Here is a 21,024-nt window from a genome sequence, read left to right on the forward strand (position 1 = left end):
TTTATTGTTAAAAGTATTACAGATGTCCCCTTTCCTCCCCCTATTGATCCCCTCCACTCCGCTTCCCACTCCCCACCACCCACCACCCCCTGACCTACCGCACTATTATCTATGTCCATGGGTTATGCATATATGCATATAAATTCTTTGGTTAATTTCTTCCTGGCCCCGCCCCCTTCCTTCAAAGATTTTTGGTCTGTTCTATGCTTCCATGTCTCTGGATCTATTTTGTTCATCAATTTAGTTTGTTCATTAGATTCCACATGTAAGTGAGATCATGTGATACTTGTCTTTCTCTGCCTGACTTATTTCACTTAGCATAATGCTCTCCAGGTCCTCAAAGCTGCCTCAAAGGGAAGAGATCCTCCTTTTTTTACAGCTATACAGATGTGGATTTTTAAGATGATTTTCCTACCTATACTTGCTAGAGTTGCCAATTTATTTTTATAATTTTGTTTCTGATAGTTAGAAGCACAGCAAGATAAAAGGTGATGGTTTCATACACCCCATTTCTTACCCGCTATAAGATGCAAGTGTGCAATGCATTTCCCTTAGCTTATTCTCATGCCACACCCGCTCTTGGCTCTTAACTAATACTTGGGAAGACACTGTGGAAGCAGCTATGCTTTGCAGAGGTCACCTTGCCATGATGGTTAACAATCAAATCTTGATTAACCAGGCTTTGACAGTTCTTTCTGAGATGTACTCTTGTTCAACATAGTGATGTGACCAAAACATGTTCCAACAGTCTACCTCTCCACCTAGCAATAGTTTTATAAGTCCTTGGGACTTATGATTTCAAATGCTTCGTAAGTAATGTTTGCAAAGTCAGGTAAATCACCAATTTTTTCTTTATTGCATGCAGAAAAATACACAACTTTTTAGATCCTTTGATTGTCATATTACAAAGATGTATGAGAATGTTAATACATTTGTTACCAAAAATCAAATAAACAAAATAAAATAAATTACATTCTTTTATGCATAAGGGAATAATTACAGTCCATGTACCTGTGTTCATGAAGTAACGTAGTGTTCTTTGCAGTAAAAAGATGTGGTATTTTGACTGAAATTCTTAAAGATAGAATGAAAAAGCCAAACTATTAAGAACTGAAGAAACTATTAAGAATTTTCAGTTCTTAATAGTTTGTAGTTTAAATCTGTCAACAAAGTTATCAGGACAGCAATTTTAGAGATAACATTCTAGGTACAGCCTACAGTATTCCACTTGTATTTAATAAAAAAGGTGCTTTCTCAATCAAATATTTGCCCTAAGTTCTACTTCAAGATATTTGTATTTGTTCAACTTTCATTTACTACCACATGAAAGTCAGTTAAAATGTTTCACTCTAATTTTATCTTCTCATAAATGCATGTTTCTTAGATGTGTGGAATGATATATGCAAGTTTTACTCATTGGATTTACCTTTACAGGTAAATAAACAGAGAATTTTTTTCTTTCTGAAGATCAATGCTATATGCTCTATGAAAAAAAATCACCCAAAGGTACCCCCTCAATGTGGCTCTTTTACATACTCCTGGCTAAGTCTTGAGTGTCAAACTACATACTATGCCTCCTCCCGAGGACTGGCCTTTCAGGGTATCAAAGAGAATGTTCTGCCATAGAACAGAGTGCAGGGTTTTTCATATAGTAGTCATTCAATAAATGGTTATTTAAATCAACTGTATAAGAATCTTGGCATTATCCCCTTGTGACTAAAATGACTAGTTCATTATTTCACAGACTTAGACATAGATAACAACAGCCTAAACCACTGCTATTTTGAGTCATCTCCCTCAGTAGATTTCCATATCACTTATTTGCCTAGTTCACCTGATCATTATATAATAAATATCACCAATGATTACTTGTTGTTTTTTTTATCTAAATGCACTTGGAGGAATAATTCTTTGTATTATAATGAGAAAAGATTAAACATTTGTTTGAGGACAAAAAATACTACCAAGTAGAACAGTTCATTTGGAAAAATTTTAAAATTATTATTATTAATTAAAGTTTTATAGGTACAATTCATTATAAAGCAATGTTTGTATAACTTTTTAATTTTCAACTTTGAGTAATAGTTGACATTGAAATCATTCAATTATGTTACACAGTCTCTCTTTATAAGAGAAAAGCAGATTAAAAACAGACCACCCACAACATTTTGTAGAATTGAAAGGTCATCTCCAAATTGTTTCAGTCTTTCTCAGATTTGGCTTATGAATGCCCTGCTTTTGTAGGTATAAAGAAGGTGAAAGGTATGTGTATGTGTAAAGTATTATTTAAGCAAGTCACGTATTCCTTCAATTTAAGTTTACATATCTTAATATACATGTGTGTTGTTCTTAAAAATCTTAAATTGAAGTTGAAAGATTTGATCTATCAAAATGTGATGATAAATGATACAGTGGTAAATGCAAATTTCATGGCCAATACTGAAAAAAACAGTAAAAGTCCTCTGCTGTTGTCCATGTTTTATCCATTTTTAAAAACCATAGAGGGGGAAAAATACTCTCAGGGGGGAAAAATGAAGCTTTACTGCAAAAGTAATGAATGCAAGAAATGGCACTTGAAGTGGTGAAGAGACGTGAAGCATTGCAACTTCACAGCCTGGTAAGGAGCAACAGCTGTACCTAATTTCAACTTGACGTGCTTCAGATCTCATATTCATATAGGTATTTAATGATCCAAACATAATGGTCCTATATAGAATAATTACTTATATGAAGGAGCAAACTTCATACGCATTCATTTTAAATGATCCTTTAAGAGGAAAAACTGCACTGGCTCTTTGAATAATGAATAGTCTTTTTCAGCAACCCAACTGTTTGGGGCTAAATAGCTTATCTTTGAAGAGAGAGTAATAATAGTGCTGGGGTCACTTCTTTCTGACAGACTCTTTTTGTCTCCTCCCTTCCCAGGATAGCCAGTAAAGCGAAAAAAGGTAGAAGGCCAAGCCGACCATTAAGTCATACTGGTAGATGGTCACAAGAAATATCAGAAACAATAGGAAATAAGATATTTTTGAGTTGGTGTATTTCAAAAGCAGAGATTCACTGCTTTGAACTTGACTTTCGTGGGCAGGGAGATTAGCAGAAGCCGAGCTCTCAGATTCCTTGTCACCTGAAAAACATGGTGATTGTCCAGAGTTTAGTAAGCCTTCATTTTTGTGCCTTACCTCTGCTATGTTTTCAGCAGCTTCAGTGATGAAAACCACTGGCCCTACACACTTTTCCACATTGCATTCTCCTGTATGTGTTTCTCGTCTACTAACTGATCTCACTGTTCCTGAACTTTTGCAAACTTCTTCAGTTGTACCCCCAGCATGCGGGTATTTCTCAGTACCCTGGATTTCACTGGCTGGATTACAGTTATATTCTGGTTTAGTACGAGTAGATTGGAGAGTCATGGTACTAACTGTAGTATCTACAGCAAATGCCTGCTCATAAGATGACACTGAAGTGTTAGCATGGTGATTGGAAACATGAGAGCCATTCTCAGATGCTCTATTAGTGTCTGAGTTTAAAGCAGACGGAATAATAGCACCTGCATCCATTTCCTTTGAGAATTCTTGGACCTGCCCAAGATCTCTATTTTCTGAAAATATTTTTTTATCTATTGGCGACATCCCCAAATTCAGCTTTGAGGCTGTTTTTTGATTGCTTCTAATGACCTGTAAGGATTCTCCTACAGATGTTAAATTTCCAGTGCCACGTTTCTTCCTGTCATGTGTATTTGCAGGATTGTGCATAGGTATGGTTTCTTCACTCTCCGTTTTATCTACATGTACATTACAAATATCTAAATATGATGTTTTTTCAAAATCATCATCATAGGTTACACCTACTGTATCTCCTTGACAAAAGGTATAATGTGGATCATCATTTCTTCCTTCATGTGGATCAAACGCTGTTTCCTTTACCTTGATGGGCCTGTCACTTCGTGCTGTCTCTTGAGGTAGCTTAGCAATTATTGCTTTTTCTCCAGCAGACATGCTTTCTAGAGTACTTTCTGATATTGTCTTAATTATATAAGCTGTACCTGCTTCTGCTTTCTCAGTAACACCATGATCAGCTAGAGAAGGCAGTTCATAGCTCACTGTTTCTTGGCAGGTAAACAATTTTTCTGTAGGAGTAGCAGTCAAACTCCTTGTATCATCTCTTTCCCCCCACGTATCTTCACAGTCTGCATGTTCTTTGATCTGCTGGGTTGTATTTGTCTTACTCTCGCTTGCTTTTCCCTGACTTTCCAGAAAATTCCATCGTTTTTTATGCAGTTTGTTCTTATTCTGATCTTCAGGGTTAATCCCACCTACATTTTCTTCTTCAAACTGGAAAAGATAATCATTCTTCAAAATATTTCCATTTCTTGGTGAACAGACTTGAGTAGGCATCTCTCCTGAAGTAGAGCCTTTACTAGTTGAGAGATCATGCTCTGTGGTTGTTAACACAGCTTCTCCCCAACTTAGACTTCCTCTTGGTGATTGAAATGAGTCTTTTCTGATTGCCTGGTCGGGAGTTGAGGTGTCTTTACTCGGCAGAACAGTTAGCCCTCTGCTACTAGCTCCAGTCTCGTCCACACTTATTTCAGAGTGGCTTATCTTTTCTTGGTCATGTAAGAGTGATTGAAGATTTTTGCTTTGTTTTTCATTAACACCCAGATGCATTCTTTGCTCCTCATTCTTACCATTTCCATAATCTTTCTTGGAAGATCCCTTTTCTATTGATTCTTCCAAATGGAAATCTGAATGGAAATCTCCTCTTAAACATTCCAAATCCCTCATTTTAATTCCCATAGCTCCTCCTTCATGTTTTTTATTAAGGTTGTCTTCCACTAGTTGATCTGAAGAGGGACACGATATTTGCACACTGCCTCTCCATTGAGCTGGATTGGCATTATCATCCAATACTTCTTTGTTGCTAATATGTAATTGCACTAAGTCATCACTGCCAGCATTTCCCAATGGTGGCTTGATTTTTCTCATATCTGAAGTAATTTCCTCTGAAGGTTGATGACTACACTCATTTCCTGAGAAATATTTTTCATTGCGGTAAAAATCTCTCTTTGAGGAGCTTTCTGCTGATGAACTTGGAGACAAAGTCCTTTTAAGCAAGTCACTGTATACTTCATCGTGAACATGCTTCTTCTCTAACACCTCACCTTTATTTGGAAAATTGACTGGATCTGTTGAAAATGTATTCTTTTCATCTCTGGAAGCAGTGCTTCTCAGTGAGCCTTGATTTATCTTAAGGAATAAGAACAACAAGCAATAATGACCAACTGATTTTAAATATACACAATGAATTAGGTGGGTTTCATTAATTTGGCTACTGATTATCTGGTAGATTTCCTTGGCTCATTTCATTTGTGGATTTAGTACAAATTCTGGAAGCTAGGTGTTTTGGGGGGATCCTTGCAGGCTATGACTTGGGAATCATATTAATAAGAAAAGGGGCCAAAATTAATCACTCTCCTTCCCAGCTTCCAAATATCACATTGTATTATTCAACTATTCTTGCTTGTCATTGCACTTTCTCCTCACTTAGGATATACACATTGATAGCTCCATGCTAATCAATTAGAGAGCAGCTTCCTGGGTGCCCTTTGCTGCATTCACACTTGCTGTAGGTGCCCCTATTACAGTTTCTCTTATTAATATGTTTTCTGCAAAGCCTCTGCAAACTATTAATAGCAAAACGTCACTCAAAGAAAAGTGAGGGAGTTAATGTCTCTGCAAATTCTGTTTTAATGACCCTCTGCCAACTGGTACTCAAATGTATTTGAGCTCTTCAGTGATGCCAACTGTCAGGATTTAACAGTGAGATGCCTGTGTGTGTGTTTTTTTTTCTCTCCTCATAACTGACATTTGCATGATCTCAATAATTATATGCAAATCTTACATTTTCCCCTTCTTCTCACATAAGGCTCATGTTACTTGTCAACTGCACAGCTGTCTTGTAAGCCAATGCCTGTGGGTTCCACAGATTTGGTTGTATTTCCATCTATTATAGAGCTTCATTGTTTTATGCATTAATGTCAGCATGGAGCAAATTAGCTTCTAAATTATAGCTCCCTGTTCATTTATTGGACATTCAATCTCAGTAACTTCTAAACAAACTTTTATATTTGAGCCTGCTCATTGTAATGAGATGTATTGGTGAAGTATGTGATTTTTTAAGGCCCTTTCATTATATTCTGTTGTTTGAAAAAAAATGGCAATGTTAACTTTCAGCTGCTGAGAATTCTCACAATGGGTGACAACTTTGTAGTTTTTTAAAGTTAGAGCAAAGTAAATTGCATACTTCAGTGATGCAGCTTCCATATCACTATAGGAAATGGAGAATGTGTGGGGGAAAAAGGATGAGCTTTATTTCTTTTCTGTTTCAGCCCTGACACTTGAAAAGGCAAATTTTAATCTTAGATGATTATGAATCTATGTATTTTAATGACAAGAGCTCCAACCAACTACAGTAAAGGATAAATTACATTATATGATTCATTTCTCCTATTTCTTCCTTTGTAATAAAAATGCTATCTAAACCATCCCCCCAAAATTCCAAATAGATTGAATGTTCACCGAGTGTGAAATTTATAACAAATATAATACTACATTTTACAGTACTGCACTTGTTTCCTGTTTAAAAATATGGCACAGGATATTTTCTCCTTATTTCATAATTTAATACTGTCCAATGATATAGAACATTGAGATTCTCACGAAGATGTAAGTAAGAAAAAATGCTGCTAAATGCAATACTTGTCGTGCTGGACAGAACCCTAACATCATCTAGTGCAACCCTCTCGTTTTACAGATAAGTTTATGCTAAGTGTACACTTGTCACAAAGATTAGAAATGCACATCAGAATAGTGCTACCTCTTCTGTAATTCCTACAAATTATTACTCAGAGCCTCTGGTAAAGAGATAAAAAAATGAATGCTATTAATTTACCACTGTAGAGAGTAGAAGCAGCACACGGAAATCAAAGCATTTTGTTGATCAAGCCAGAGATGCAAGGACAGAATAGGCTGTGCTTTCACATTTGCAAATTACATTAGTTGAAGCTATTGAAAGGCCAGCATCGCAGCATCTTTGAAGCATAAATGGATTCATCTTTTCTAATAACGTGGCAACCAGAGCACTTACCCTCATCTCTAATTCTTTTCTGTCGTGTTCATCATGGTCCCTGTTCACATCTTTTACATTTTGAATACCGGTTTCCAAGTCTTCCTTATCCTCTTGGGAACAAACAATTATTGGGATATGGGTATCTGAAAAGTTAATATAATTGTACCTATGTAAGATTGTTATAATTGTAGGCTTTAACAAAAGTGACAGATTTTGTTTAAAAGTTAAATAAGATTACCTGTAATCTTTGAATTCTCAAAGTTATTCTCATCTGTTGTTACTGATGATTCTTCTTTACTGTTAAATTTAAAACAAAATGTTATACATTTTTCTGGGAAAATATCTCCTAAGTAATTCTTTAAAGGGGGGATTTCAAACCAATGTCAAACCAAATAAATGTTATGTAAACTTTCATCTTTTCTTTTACTACTTTGTATATTTTTCAAATAAAATTGATCCCTCAAATGATGCAAAGGTATGTATTATTGTAGAAAAAAATCAAAAGTAATTTAAATAATGCCATATTTCTAACAAAGAATATGTTGCTTGTATTAAAACGTATATAACCAAAATAAAAATAAATGTAAATGTAGATTATTCCATCATTCATGAATTTAATGTTTGGAAGTGAGAACATTTTTCTCTTAGTTTAATTGATAAAGTTTTATGAACTGACAGTTCATTTGTGGCCATGGAAATTGCTTTCTAACATCCCAATTTTTAATTTTTTTGTGTTCTATCTTTATCAAAACTCACTTGGATTGATATAACATTAGCTTTTTCTCTCCAGAAAAGGAGAAGAAAAACACATTAAACTCACTAAAAACTGAAAGGCAGCTAAATTTATACTCAGTTAAAAGACATTCTGTGTGTATTGCCACAGGCAAATTTTACAACCAAGACTTCAGATTGCTCATATGAAAGCATATATTTTCTTTCTTAAAAATGATTCGAGTTATACTCCCTTTTCTTTTGTATTCTGCATACTGATTGAGAAAGATAAATACCTTCTAATTTCAAATGTAATCTGTTTATAGATGTTTTTAGATTTAGAATTAATCTAAATGATTCTAATTTAGAATCATTAAATTTAGATTTCTCCAGGACACTCAGAAAAACAAAAACAAAGCTTTAGTGAAAAAGCCCACTTTGTGAAGTTATGTCATAAGTCAAGATTTTCTTGTTCTGTTTCAGCTGAATCTGCAATAAAAGAAATCTAGAGAGTTGGCAATGACTGATAAATATGTGTAATAGTCTATTTTTCAATAGACAATGTTGATCCAAATCCCAGGTAGGCTAATCTTATTTCAACAAATCACGAGAAAATTGCAAATTCTTTCATCCAGACTATCTAAGAAAGTAATTCAGTTTTATTTGTTTTTATGATGCTTAATTTTAAGTTAACATAAAATATTTGGTAACTTCCAGTGGATCCATGAATGAAAATAATGTTTCTATATAAATATAATTTCATTAGTAGTATTTACATAGTTGATACTGAATTAATCTATAAATCTATATTGTTTAATGAGATCAATAAGTATGTAAAGGTCCATTTTTGTGGAATACAATTGCAAGCTGACACACTTTTCCTTCTCCATATACATAATATCTAGGGTTTAAAAATATATAAACCATTAAATATCACTTAATTGTTCCTGCTTCGTCTTTATTCCTATAACAATGCAGAAAATAAATCTCACTTATAGAGGAAAAATAATAGTCATTTAAAGCCTTTTGTTTTTGCCTAACCAAAACTCTAGCAATCTTTTTTGTTGTTGTTGTTAATCCTCACCATTGATATTTTTCCATTGATTTTCAGAGAGAGTGGAAAGGAGGGGGAGAGGCAGAAACATCGATATGAGAGGCCAGGGCCAAGGACTGAGCCTGGAACCAAAGTACGTGCCCTTGGTTGGAATTAAACCCAAGGCGCCGATACTCTACCCACTGAGCCAAATTGGCCAGGGCTAGCAATTATTTTTTTTAAAAACTCAATTCTCAAAACTATCTCATTTAAAAAAAAATGATTGAATCAAAAGGAAAGGATCCTGCTTTTAACTCATTTTGGGGACAAATAATTAGGTAAACTTTGTATTTATTATACACAAATATAGGGGGAATATTAGATTCAGTGATAAATGCAAGAAAGAGAAGCTGAAATAGATGAAATTCAATGTCTATTAAAAAAAAAAACTAATGGAAGATGTGTAGTAAGACTTCCAAATAATAAAATTGTATCAAGACATAGAAAAACTGAGAAATATACCATGTTCATAGATAAGCAGAACGTATTATGAAGAGATTCTCTCCCAAATTGATCTATTTTCAATTAGATTCTAATAAAAATTCCAATAGAGTTTTTCACTAAATTTGAAAATCTGATTCTAAAGAAAATAAGTATGGGGCTAAAGGTAGCTGGAATATTTATGAGAAAGAGCAGGAAAGAAGTACCTGAATTTAAGAGTTTTTATGAAGATTTATTTAAGACAGCTACTTTGGCACAGAGACAGATGAGGATTGAGAAACTTAGTCATAGATCTAAACATATTGAACTTTGGTATATGACAAACATAGCATGTCAGACAGCAAGGAAATAAGGAACTTTTTAGTAAATGGAGATAGGGAAAATGCAACTCCTATGGGAAAAGATGAAATTACCACACCATATATTCAAAAATCAACTCAAGATCAATTACTATCTTAAATGTCAAAAACCTTAAAATTGTTAGTAGAAAATAAATGTAAATATCTTTCGGATCTCAAAATAAATGATCAGTTTAACTTTCTCAAAATTCAAAACTTGTTCATTAAAAAATATCCTATTTTTGGGTGGTGTTTCGGGATTCTTAGGATATATTCCTAGAAGTGGGGTCACGGGGTCAAAATGGGAGCTCCTTTTGAATTTTTTGAGGAAACTCCACATTGCTTTCCACTGTGGCTGCACCAGTCTGCATTCCCCTGGCAGTGTACTCGGCTCCCTTTTCTCCACATCCTCTCCAGGACTTGTGTGTTGATTTATTGATGACAGCCATTCTGGCAGGTGTGAGATGATACTTCATTGACATTTTAATGTGCATCTCTCTGATGTTTAGTGACATTGACCTTTATTCAAATGTCTCTTGGCCATTCATATATCCACTCTGGAGAAGTGTGTACTCAGGTCTTTTGCCCATTTTTTAATTGGATTGTTTGTCTTTCTTTTGCTGTGTTGTATGAGTACTTTATATATCATGAAAATTAACTCCTTCTGAGATGTATCTCTAACAAATATGTTCTCTCATACAGTGGGTTCCCTTTTCATTTTGATGGTGGTTTCTTTTGCTGTGCAGAAGCTTTTTAGTTTGATGAAGTCCCATTTATTTATTTTTCCCTTTGTTTCCCTTGCTGTAGGAGATGTATCAGTGAAAATTCTGCTACATAAGATGTCTGAGATTTTTCTTTTTATGTTTTCTTCTAGGATTTTTATGGTTTCAAAATTTACATTTAAGTTTTTTATCCATTTTGAGTTTATTATTCTGTATGGTGTAAGTTGGTGGTCCAGTTTCATTATTTTGCATGTACCTGTCCAATTTTCCTAATGCCATTTATTGAAGAGACTGTCTTTACTACAGTGTATGCTCTTGCCTTCTTTGTCAAATATTAATTGAACATCCTGAAACACCACACAGAAAGAATATATGCACCCCTATGTTCATAGCAGTGTTATTTACAATAGCTAAGATCTGGAAACAGCCCAAATATCCATTAGTAGATGAGTGGATAAAAAAGCTGTGGTACATCTGAAAAAAGGTACATCTGTAAAACTTCAACAATAAAGATAATTTTTTTAAAAAAAATATATTTATAATGAAAAAATATAAATTACAAACTTGGAGAAGATGCTTGAATTACAAAAAATCAACACAAATACATACTAAAATATATAAAGAACTCATACAAATCAATAAGAAAGCACATAGATTTCAAAAGAATCAGAGGAGAGGGGCAGACACTTCACAGAAGATAAAATACACCTAGCCAATAAGTACATAAAGGGATGGTCAGCATTATTAAAGGACAGAGAAATAAAAAGACCTAAAGAGTTGCTCTTTTATACCACTTAATTGATAAAAATTGCTATCAACAGCATAAACTTGAATCAACCCAAATGCACATCAAATGAGTAAACATAAAACTATGTCATAACACAAAAGAAATATCATATGCCACTCAAAGATGATAAACCACAGAGAACTACAACAATATGAATAAATCTTACCAAACTATATTAAATGAACAATTCCAAACATTACATCAGAGGATGTTATTTTATTATCTAAAATAAAAATACCTAAAATAATTTAAATATACATGCCAAGGAACACATAGAATATAATAAAACTAGAGGCCCAGTGCATGAAATTTATGCACTGGGGGCGGGGGCATCCCTCAGCCCAGCCTGCATCCTCTCACAGTCTGGGACTGCTTGGGGGATGTCCGCCTGCCGGCTTAGGCCTGCTCCCTGTGGGAGCTATAAAAACTACTCACACCATTCATAGGCTGCTGAGGAATTTAATGTTGATATAATGGGCCTAAGCCAGCAGGCGGACATCCCTCTTGCATTCCAGGACCCCTCACTCCTTAACTCCCACCTGCTTGTTGCTACTTACCACTCAGCTTGCTGCTCCTTCCTTAGCGCTGCCACGGAGGCAGGAGAGACTCCTGCTACCACTGCTGCACTCGCCAGCTGTGAGCCCAGCTTCTGGCTGAGTGGTGCTCCCCTTGTGGAAGCGCACTGACCATCAGGGGGCAGCTCCTGCATTGAGTGTCTGCTCCCTGGTGGTCAGTGCACATCATAGCAACCAGTCGTTCTGGTCATTCTGGTCGTTCTGCCCCAATGGTCACTTAGGCTTTTATTATATAGAAGTTATATAAACAAGAAAGCTTGGTTTTCAAGATAAGGTTTCATCAGGTGGGGCAAGTTGGGGGACCGAAATGGTTAGAGTCAGTTACTGTTTTGAGCAGTTGTTTTGAAGGTGCTTATTACATTATTTAAAATATTTAAATAGTTAAATTCTAGTTTTAGATAATTAATTCTCTGGTATAGATTAGAAGATATCTATAAATATCATATTACTTATTATAATATTTATTATGATATTTACAATATTTATTATAATATTTATTATAAAATTCCACTCTGAAATTCAAATTATCCATTATATGACCAATTACATCTGAAGAGTATAATTAAAACTTTAGAAAACTTGAGGCAAAAGACAAACTGAGGGTTGATGATGGTAGAGCCCAGATTATATAGAATTGTGATATAAAAGAAAGATATTAAATGTTTCTAGTCTCCCCTTTATGTTTCCTGAGTCCTTTTTGAATTTATTATTTATCTGTCTCTCAGAGGCTAACACAGTGCCTGACACATAATAGTGGCATAAAAATGCTGCTGAATAAATGTGTAGCATCCTTTCTACTCTTCCCTTCTTTCCACATCTTGTGAATATTATCATAACATTGCTCTTCTCCTTCCATATTAAAATTTAATTTCAGAAAAGGATCTATATAATAAAGTAAAGTATGCATATTTTTGTATGTCTTATAAATCTTCAAATATCACCCCTCCCAAAGTTCAGGATAATAATTTTAATTATGAATTCAAATAATTAAAGAAAATTTTAAATATCTAATATAAATTTAGAAATTAAAGTCGATAATGTCAACAGTAAGATGTATTTAAATAAAAAAGTCAAAAAGGTATGCACTTTGTAGAGAAACAGTTAATTTCCAGTGAACCATTATTATATAATGTATCATTTAATGATAAGAGGGGTCATTTATTCTTCAAATAGATATTTTGAATACCCACTATGCACCATAAATTATAATAAGCACTTGGGAAATCACATATGGATAATCTATAGCCTCTTACCTCAAGGAAGTTATAATTATGGAAAAACACATCAATAGGCAATTGTTACAATAAATGATAAATATTATAATAAATAATATGATAGATATTCTCTTAGTAAAAAAAGAGGACAGAAATGAAAAGAGCACTCTGTTGGGGGATATCAGAGAATTTTTCACAAAGAGATCAATATTCTGAGTTAAATTTTAGGGAAAGTAGAACTTCCCCAATTAGAAAAAAATGGTAAGGTAATTCCAATTAGAGTGGACAAAGATTTAAAGGTAAGAACATCCCCCTGCCCCTAAAAAAAAAAAAGATACACATTGGGAATAATGAGATGTTTGAGTTTTGGAGTGTGTTTTGTGGAAAGAATGCCAAGGAACAGAACTAGGGGTAGCATCATCCAGGGTTAAAGATCTCAGCAGACCATGCAAAGTGGGGCTGAGTTCTTTATGCACTTTTTAATCAGAACTGGGGCACAAGGGATGGGGTGTTAAATGGGAGAGAGACATGGTCAGATTTACACTTAAGGAGGTACATTTAGAGAGCCCGGATGGAGTGAGCCACAATATGGCAGAAAGACTAGTCATGAGATTCCTGTAATATTTCAGGCACAAAATGATGAGGATTAAAGGTCATAGCAATGAGGAGAGAGAAGAGGAATACAATTTAAGTTACAACTTTTGATGTAACATTGATGAGGAAGGGCATGCAATAGAAATAGAATCACAGTTGTTTAACAGCTACTCACCATGAAGAAGAGATTTTCTTACAGACCCTGGGGAACTGAGGGACGTGGTAGAAGAAGGAGAGCAGGCCCTGAAGATAAGGTAGCCTGGAGCCCAGGTCAAGGACAGAACATCTCTGAAGGGAGACCGTGGTCCAGGTTTATCTTTGCGGTGCTCCGGGGCTGATCTTTGCCAGGACAATGAAAGAAGGCAGACCCTAGGAGCTCACTAACTTTAGATTTTTTCCCACCACTAACCCATAAATAATCAGCCAACTGGTGAGGGGAGAGAGGGCAGAATTCCACGGTGACCTACTGCTCTCCCCATGTCAGTATCAATATGATTTGTTGATCAACTTCCTATAAATACATTTAAAAATGCCTCTCTCTGTCTGAACTTAGTTCCATGCCTGGGCTTTGGAAATCTAGTATTTTCCCTTCTAAGACCTTACCCAGGGAGAGTTAAGTCTGGTGGTTAACTGTGGCTCCTGCACTATAAGTCCATTAGGTCATACGTTAATCTGAAGTCTGATTTCTGATGTCTTATGGGCTATATTATTTGGGATATGTATTGAATGCCCACCAATTTCCAAATATTGTGCTAGATCACCACAATAAACAAGACAGAGTCCCTGCCCTCAGAGTGCTCACGAGCCAGTGGGGAAGATGGACAATTAAATAAAAACAATATAGACCTTGGCCAGTGTGGCTCAATCATCCCATGCACCAAAAGGTTGTTGGTTCATTTCCTGATTAGAGAGCATACCCAGATTGTGGGTTTGATCCCCAGTTGGGGTGCGTGTGGGAGGCAACCGATGGATGTTTCTCTCTCATATTGATGTTTCTCTATTCCCCTTTCTCTCTCTCCAAAATCAATAAAAACACATTTTAAAAATAAATAAATAAAGCAACACAATCATCCCCCATCATGTGAAGTTTTGTTTTCTAGAGTTTCACTTGCCCATGGCCAACCATGATCTAAAAATATTAAATGAAAAATTCACGAAGTAAATGGCTCATATGTTTTAAATAGAATACAGTTCTGAGTATTGTGATAAAATCCTGAACCATCCTGCCTTATCCTTCCCAGGATGTGAATCATCTCTCTGGTATTTCCACACTATAAATGCTCCCTGCCCATTAGGCACTTAGTAGCCTTCTTGCTGATTACACAGACAGCCACACTATTGCCGTTCTTGTGCTCAATTTCACTTAATAAAGGGACCAAAGTGCAAAAATAGTGATGCTGGCAATTCAGCTATCCCAAAGAGAAGCCAGAAAGTGCTTCCTTTAAGCGAAAAGGTGAAAGTTCTTGACTTAATAATGAATTAAAACACACACACACACACTGAGGTTGCTAAAATCTTTGGAAAGAACGAATTTTTTATCTGTGAAATTATAAAGAACAAAGAAATTTAGGCTAGTTTTTCCCTTGCACCTCAAACTCCAAAAGTTACAGTCATAGTGCATGATAAGTGCTTAGTTAAGATGAAAAAGGCATTAAATTTGTGGGTGGAAGACATGAACAGAAAATATATATATATATCTTGGTACTATCCATGATTTCAGACTATACCAGGCTCCCCAGTCCAGTGCTCCAGTACCAGAAACAGAATTCCCCATAACTTCTGGCCATAAAAACCAATGGAGATTGTGACAGAGTGAGACAGAGGCTGCTGGAATCCCAGGGGTTCCTCTTGAAGGGTCTGCACATGGATTTACTTGTGACGGACTCATTTGTTAATGGGCTCACTCGCTCTGGGAGGCGGCACTGAGGCAAGAACTCAGAAGGCACCAGGGATACAGAGGAGGGATTACATTGTCTGGCTTCAGGGCAAGGGCTGGAAGAGCAGCTTTCTCCCAGACAGAAGTGCTGGCAGAAGAAAGAGAGCAAGGGATTTAAAACGGATTGAAAAAACAATGACAGAAAACCTCCCTAACTTGGAGAAGAAAATAGACATACAAGCCCAGAAAGTGGAGAAGGTCCCAAACAAGATGAAACTGTTAGAAATACAGTGAGCCCCCCAGATCAGGGGTTCCGGTAGAACACAAAGGATACTCGGGAGCCAGACAGCAAGGCAGATAGCTTCACTCCTGCAGGAGGGTGCACACCAACACAGGGTCTGGGAGTACGCATGCTAAGCTGGCCCTGCCCTCGGGCTTTTATTCCTGAGGCACATCATCTGTCCCTCACTCTTGATTGGGAGAGCTCAGGCTCCCACTCTTGCGTGATTGGCTAATTTAAAGGAAACGGGAGGGGTTGCTCTTTGCCATTTCTAAATGGCGGTCCCCAGGGGAGCTGCAAGTCATGGGAGCCAAAATGGCAGCTGCCTAAACTCCCTTCTTTGACAGAAAAGCTTACTTGTTTATTCTCACAAAACCAAAGAGGCCCACACCAAGACATCATTAAAATGCCAAAGGTTAAAGAAAAAGAGAGACTCTTAAAGGGGCAAGAGAAAAGCAGTTACCTACCTACAAGGGAGCTCCTGTTGATCCATCAGCAGATTTCTCAAAAGAAACTTTGCAGGCCAGAAGGGACTTGCACAAAATATTCAAAGTGATAAAAAGCAAGGACTTAAAAACAAGGTCACTCTATCCAGCAAAGCTATCATTTAGAATACAAAGACAGTAACACAGAAAGAGCTTCACAGGAGAAAAAAAGAACAAAACACACACAAAAAAACTAAAAGAATTCATCACCACCAAACCAATATTACCAGAAAAGTTATTTAAGAAGAAGAAAGATAAAATATATGGATAATAAAATGGCGACACATACATCTCTATCAAGAATTACTTTAAATGCAAATGAATTAAAGGTCCTAATCAAAAGAAATACGATGGCTGAATGGATAATAAAACAAGAAGCTTACATATGCTGTCTACAAGAGATTCTCTTCAAATTGAAAGACATGCACAGACTGAAAGTAAAGGAATAGAAAAAGATATTTCATGAAAATAGAAACAAAGAAAGAAAAGCTGGGGTAGCAATACTTGTACCAGACAAAATAGACTGTAAAACAAAGGCTATAGCGAGAGGCAAAGACGGACCCAGCAATTCTACTTCTGGGCATTTGCCAGAAGAAACCCAAAACACTAAATCAAAAAGACATATTCATATGCTCATTGCAACATTGTTTAAATTAGCAAAGGTATGGAAGCAGCCCAAAAGTCCATACATAGATGAATGTATAAGAAGAAGGGGTGCACATATACAAGTGGACTATGTCTCAGCCCTAAAAAAAGAATGGACTCTTGTCATCAGCCACAGCACAGATGGGCCTGTAGGCTATTCTGCTGAGTGAAACTAGGAAGACAGAGAAAGGGAAATGCCATATGATCACACTTATTTATGGAATATAGAAAAACAAAAATATACAAACACACGAGACAGAAACAAACGCATAGATACAGAGAACATTTTGATAGCTGCCAGTGGGCAGAGGGGTTGGAGGGTATGTGTGAAAAGGGGGATGGGATTAAGAAGTACAAATTAGTAGTTACAAAATAGTCACAGGGCTGTGAGGTACAGCATATGGAATAGCGAATAATGTTCTGATAACTATGTATGCTGTAAGATGGGTACTAGATTTATCAGGGTGATCACTTTGCAAGTTATATAAAAGTCTAAACACTATGTTGTACACCTGAAACTAATACAATATTTTTAAAATAAGTTAATGAAGAATGTTGTATTTGTGTGCTCTTAACACCCTGCATGAAATTATTCAGCACTGTCTAAAGGGAACAAAACTTGTAATTCTTGGGCTTCCCCTCTCACTCTATGATAAAAAGCTAAAAACAATGAATGTGAACTCCTCAAGAACTTTGCTTGTCATCTTTGTTCAGAGTGTGGTCTTATTTGATTTCCTTTACCCTACTCCCCTAAAGAAAAAAAAGTAAAGTAAATGAATGGAGAGATTTTAAATTAGAAATAATATGTAACTCATTAGAGATTTGTTTTTTTAAAGACATTTAAAGAGAGTATATTAGCATTGACATTGATAAGTGGGTATTTATAGAAATACTGAGAAGGCTTTACTAAGGTAAATAATTACACATTGTGTGCTATTTCTAGTACTTGACATTTTATATCCACTTATAAATTGGAGGAAGAAGGAAAGCAGAAACTTGTGCTTAACGAGAAGAAAAGTTTATAATAAATAAATCAACTAATGTCTATCCTTTGGTGTTACAATACCTATAGTCTTCTCTTGATCAAGAATAAAACTAAAAGCAGAAGGAAAATATTTCATCAAAAGAGAGACAAATTGATAAGTGTTTAAGTGTGAAGAGAAGAGTCTAAGAAAAAAAATGTTGAAGAAATGATGCAGAAATAATTTAAGATGAAAACATAAATTACATCTACTTCCTTGATGATAATGCCAGGAAAAAAATGCTTTCATCAGTTATGTATTAACAGTGGTTTGTAAGAAGCAAGAAATTATCTGAAACAATTTGTAATGACTTTATATTTCTCTTAGATGTGGAATAGGAAGGCTAAAACTAACATGGCAAGGAACATGGCTTTTGTGCATATTACATTCCTTATCTTCAAAGATAAAGCTCTGGATTAGATAAAAGATATCAAATACAATACCTTCATGTTGGCTTCTCTCTCTAGCACCCAAGGCAAGCACTGATACAGATTCAGGGTGACCTTTTTCTGCATAAGCAGGCAGCCACTACTGATCTACCCCTCAATTGCTCAAAGTGGAACCAATTCTCAATCCTATATAATAAAAGGGTAATATGCAAATTGACCCAAATGGCAGAATGACCGGTTGCTATGACTCACACTGACTACCAGGGGGCAGACACTCAATGCAGGAGCTGCCCCCTGGTGTTCAGTGTGCTTCCATAGTAAGCTGCACTCAGCCAGAAGCCGGCTCATGACTGGCCAGCACAGTGGCAGTGGTGGGACCCTCTCCCTCCTCCGCGGCAGCACTAAGGATGGCTAACAGCTTAGGCCTGCTCCCCAGGGGAAGCAGACCTAAACTGTTAGTTGGACATCCCCCGAGGGCTTGTGGGCTGCCAGAGGGATGTCTGACTGCCAGCTTAGGACCAATTCCCTGGGGAGTGGGCTTAAGTCGTCAGTTGGACATCCCCCAAGGGGTCCCAGACTGTGAGAGGGTGCAGGCCAGTCTGCGGGACTCCCCTGAGTGCACGAGTTTTTGTGCACAGGGCCTCTAGTTTTAATAATAAATAACATGCATTCCAGTTTTAGAGTTTTATATTTATATAACTAACAGGAGTATTCCCTAAATATACTTTAAAAATATTTAATTAAAAATTTCTTAAAATTTTTTTACAAAAGAAATATAAATATAGAATCAATATAAATAACTGTCAAAATTGCAAAAATAAATTCTCATACTTTATGGTCAGCATTAGCAGTTCAAATTGATAGAAATCTTACCTGCACACTTTGCTAGCTAGTCTTACATTATTTGTAGTGCAGACTATGGGAAGATTTATTCCCACTTTATTTTACTTATGTCCAGGCAAAACTTTTCAAATAGTGGAACATTAGCAATGTGTACAACTGACTTGGATAAACAAATGCATTGAATAATACATATTATACAAGCTAATATATTACTTTTTAAAAATTTTGTTTTATTGCTTAAAGTATTACAAAGAGTATTACATATGTCTCCTCCCCCCCCTTGACATTCCCCCGGCCGCCCCTACCCCCCAGTGTCTTATGTCCATTGGTTATGCTTATATGCATGCATACAAGTCCTTCGGTTGATCTCTTACCCCCCTCCCGCCCCAAACCCTCCCAGCCTTCCCGCTGTAGTTTGACAGTCTGTTCGATGCTGCTCTGCCTCTGTATCTATTTTTGTTCATCAGTTTATAATGGTTAATATATTACTTTTAAAATATAATCATAAGACATGACAAACCACAAGTCTGTTGAGTATACACTAGTGAAGTGTTCAAGTATTCAAGTATGTAAGAACATTACCATTTTGTTAGTGACTAGATGGTTTTATTGTCATTTTCTTATTTTCCATGAAGTGGAAATATCACATTTCTAAAACCTTTTCTATCTCTATTTCTAATTTAGGACATTGTCTATTACCTCGGTGCTTGATCTTGAAAATGTACTGGAAACAATGGTACCGTGCCTTGATGCAGATTTTAATAGCGTAGGAAGAAGAATTCTTGTTGAATAATTCTTTTATAAGTTTTTCCCCCCAAAGTTTCTTCATTTCCTAACTCCTTGTTTCCTACCAAGGATTGCCCATACAAATCTGATTTGTCATGTCAAAGTGGTGGGTGTTATTTTTTCATGCTCATACCACAGGAATCAGGGAGAAGAAGACTATTTAAATTTAATTTTGTGATTGAATTTGTATACCACTTGTAATTTTGTATGTATATGTATATTCTCAAGAGAAACTAACTAAATTGTGAGAATCTAGTGCATATATAAGTAGAATCCTGAGGGTCAAAGCACAAGCCAAAAAATTGTAGGTTGCTTGGTCATGAAATATCCCAAGTGTAATTTATGAATTTTAAGTGGAAAAAGATTTATAGGTAAACTTGGCTCAAGGGACACCTCTGCCACTACCTACCAATTATATTCTATTGCAGTGATGGCGAACCTATGACACACGAACTCATTTTTTTTGGTTGATTTTTCTTTGTTAAATGGCATTTAAATATATAAAATAAATATCAAAAATATAAATCTTTGCTTTACTATGGTTGCAAATATCAAAAAATTTCTATATGTGACATGGTACCAGAGTTAAGTTAGGGTTTTTCAAAATGATGGCCGAGACTGTTCTATTGAGAGAGAAATGTAAATGTTTTTGTTTTTAAATGAATGACATTGGAAAAAATAAAAAATATATATACATCAGAGAGAAATCAGAAAAAAAATTTAAATTTATTGGCTTAAAGTCTTTATTTTACCTGATTTCTTTTCTTTTTTAAAAAATTAAATTTATTTGGGTGACAATGGTAAATAGGGACATATAAAGGGTGTCCCAAAATTCACGCAAGAAGTAATTTTGATAGAAAACACAGGTTTATAATTAAAAATTATAAATTTTTTATTGATTCATAAAGTATACAGTATAGGGTTATGTAAGGAATAGAATATTGGGTAAATGGCCTCCATGGCTTTGCTGGCACATACGCACTCTTTTGTTGAAATTTTCCATGACCGTTTTGCATAAATGTGGCTTAAGTTTCAATGAGGCTCATTTTCATCTTGATGGCTTGGTTAATCGACAAAATTGTTGCATTTGGG

At 35.7% G+C, this 21,024-nt stretch overlaps 1 protein-coding gene across 1 annotated transcript in view; it reads right to left on the bottom strand.

Moving 5' to 3' along the window:
- Positions 1-961: 961 nt before the first annotated feature.
- Positions 962-21,024, bottom strand: part of PPP1R3A (protein phosphatase 1 regulatory subunit 3A) — a 45,132-nt gene continuing 25,069 nt past the window's right edge. Inside the window, exons 2-4 of the mRNA XM_006096225.3 lie at positions 7,370-7,428; positions 7,150-7,274; positions 962-5,249 (exon numbers count right to left, since the gene is read on the bottom strand). Of these exons, the coding sequence (XP_006096287.3) occupies positions 2,883-5,249; positions 7,150-7,274; positions 7,370-7,428 (2,551 nt within the window). The 3' untranslated portion in view covers positions 962-2,882. The remainder of the gene's footprint in view (positions 5,250-7,149; positions 7,275-7,369; positions 7,429-21,024) is intronic.

The sequence above is a fragment of the Myotis lucifugus genome, unplaced genomic scaffold (assembly GCF_000147115.1).
Source record: "Myotis lucifugus unplaced genomic scaffold, Myoluc2.0 scaffold_171, whole genome shotgun sequence".
Classification (NCBI taxonomy): domain Eukaryota; kingdom Metazoa; phylum Chordata; class Mammalia; order Chiroptera; family Vespertilionidae; genus Myotis; species Myotis lucifugus.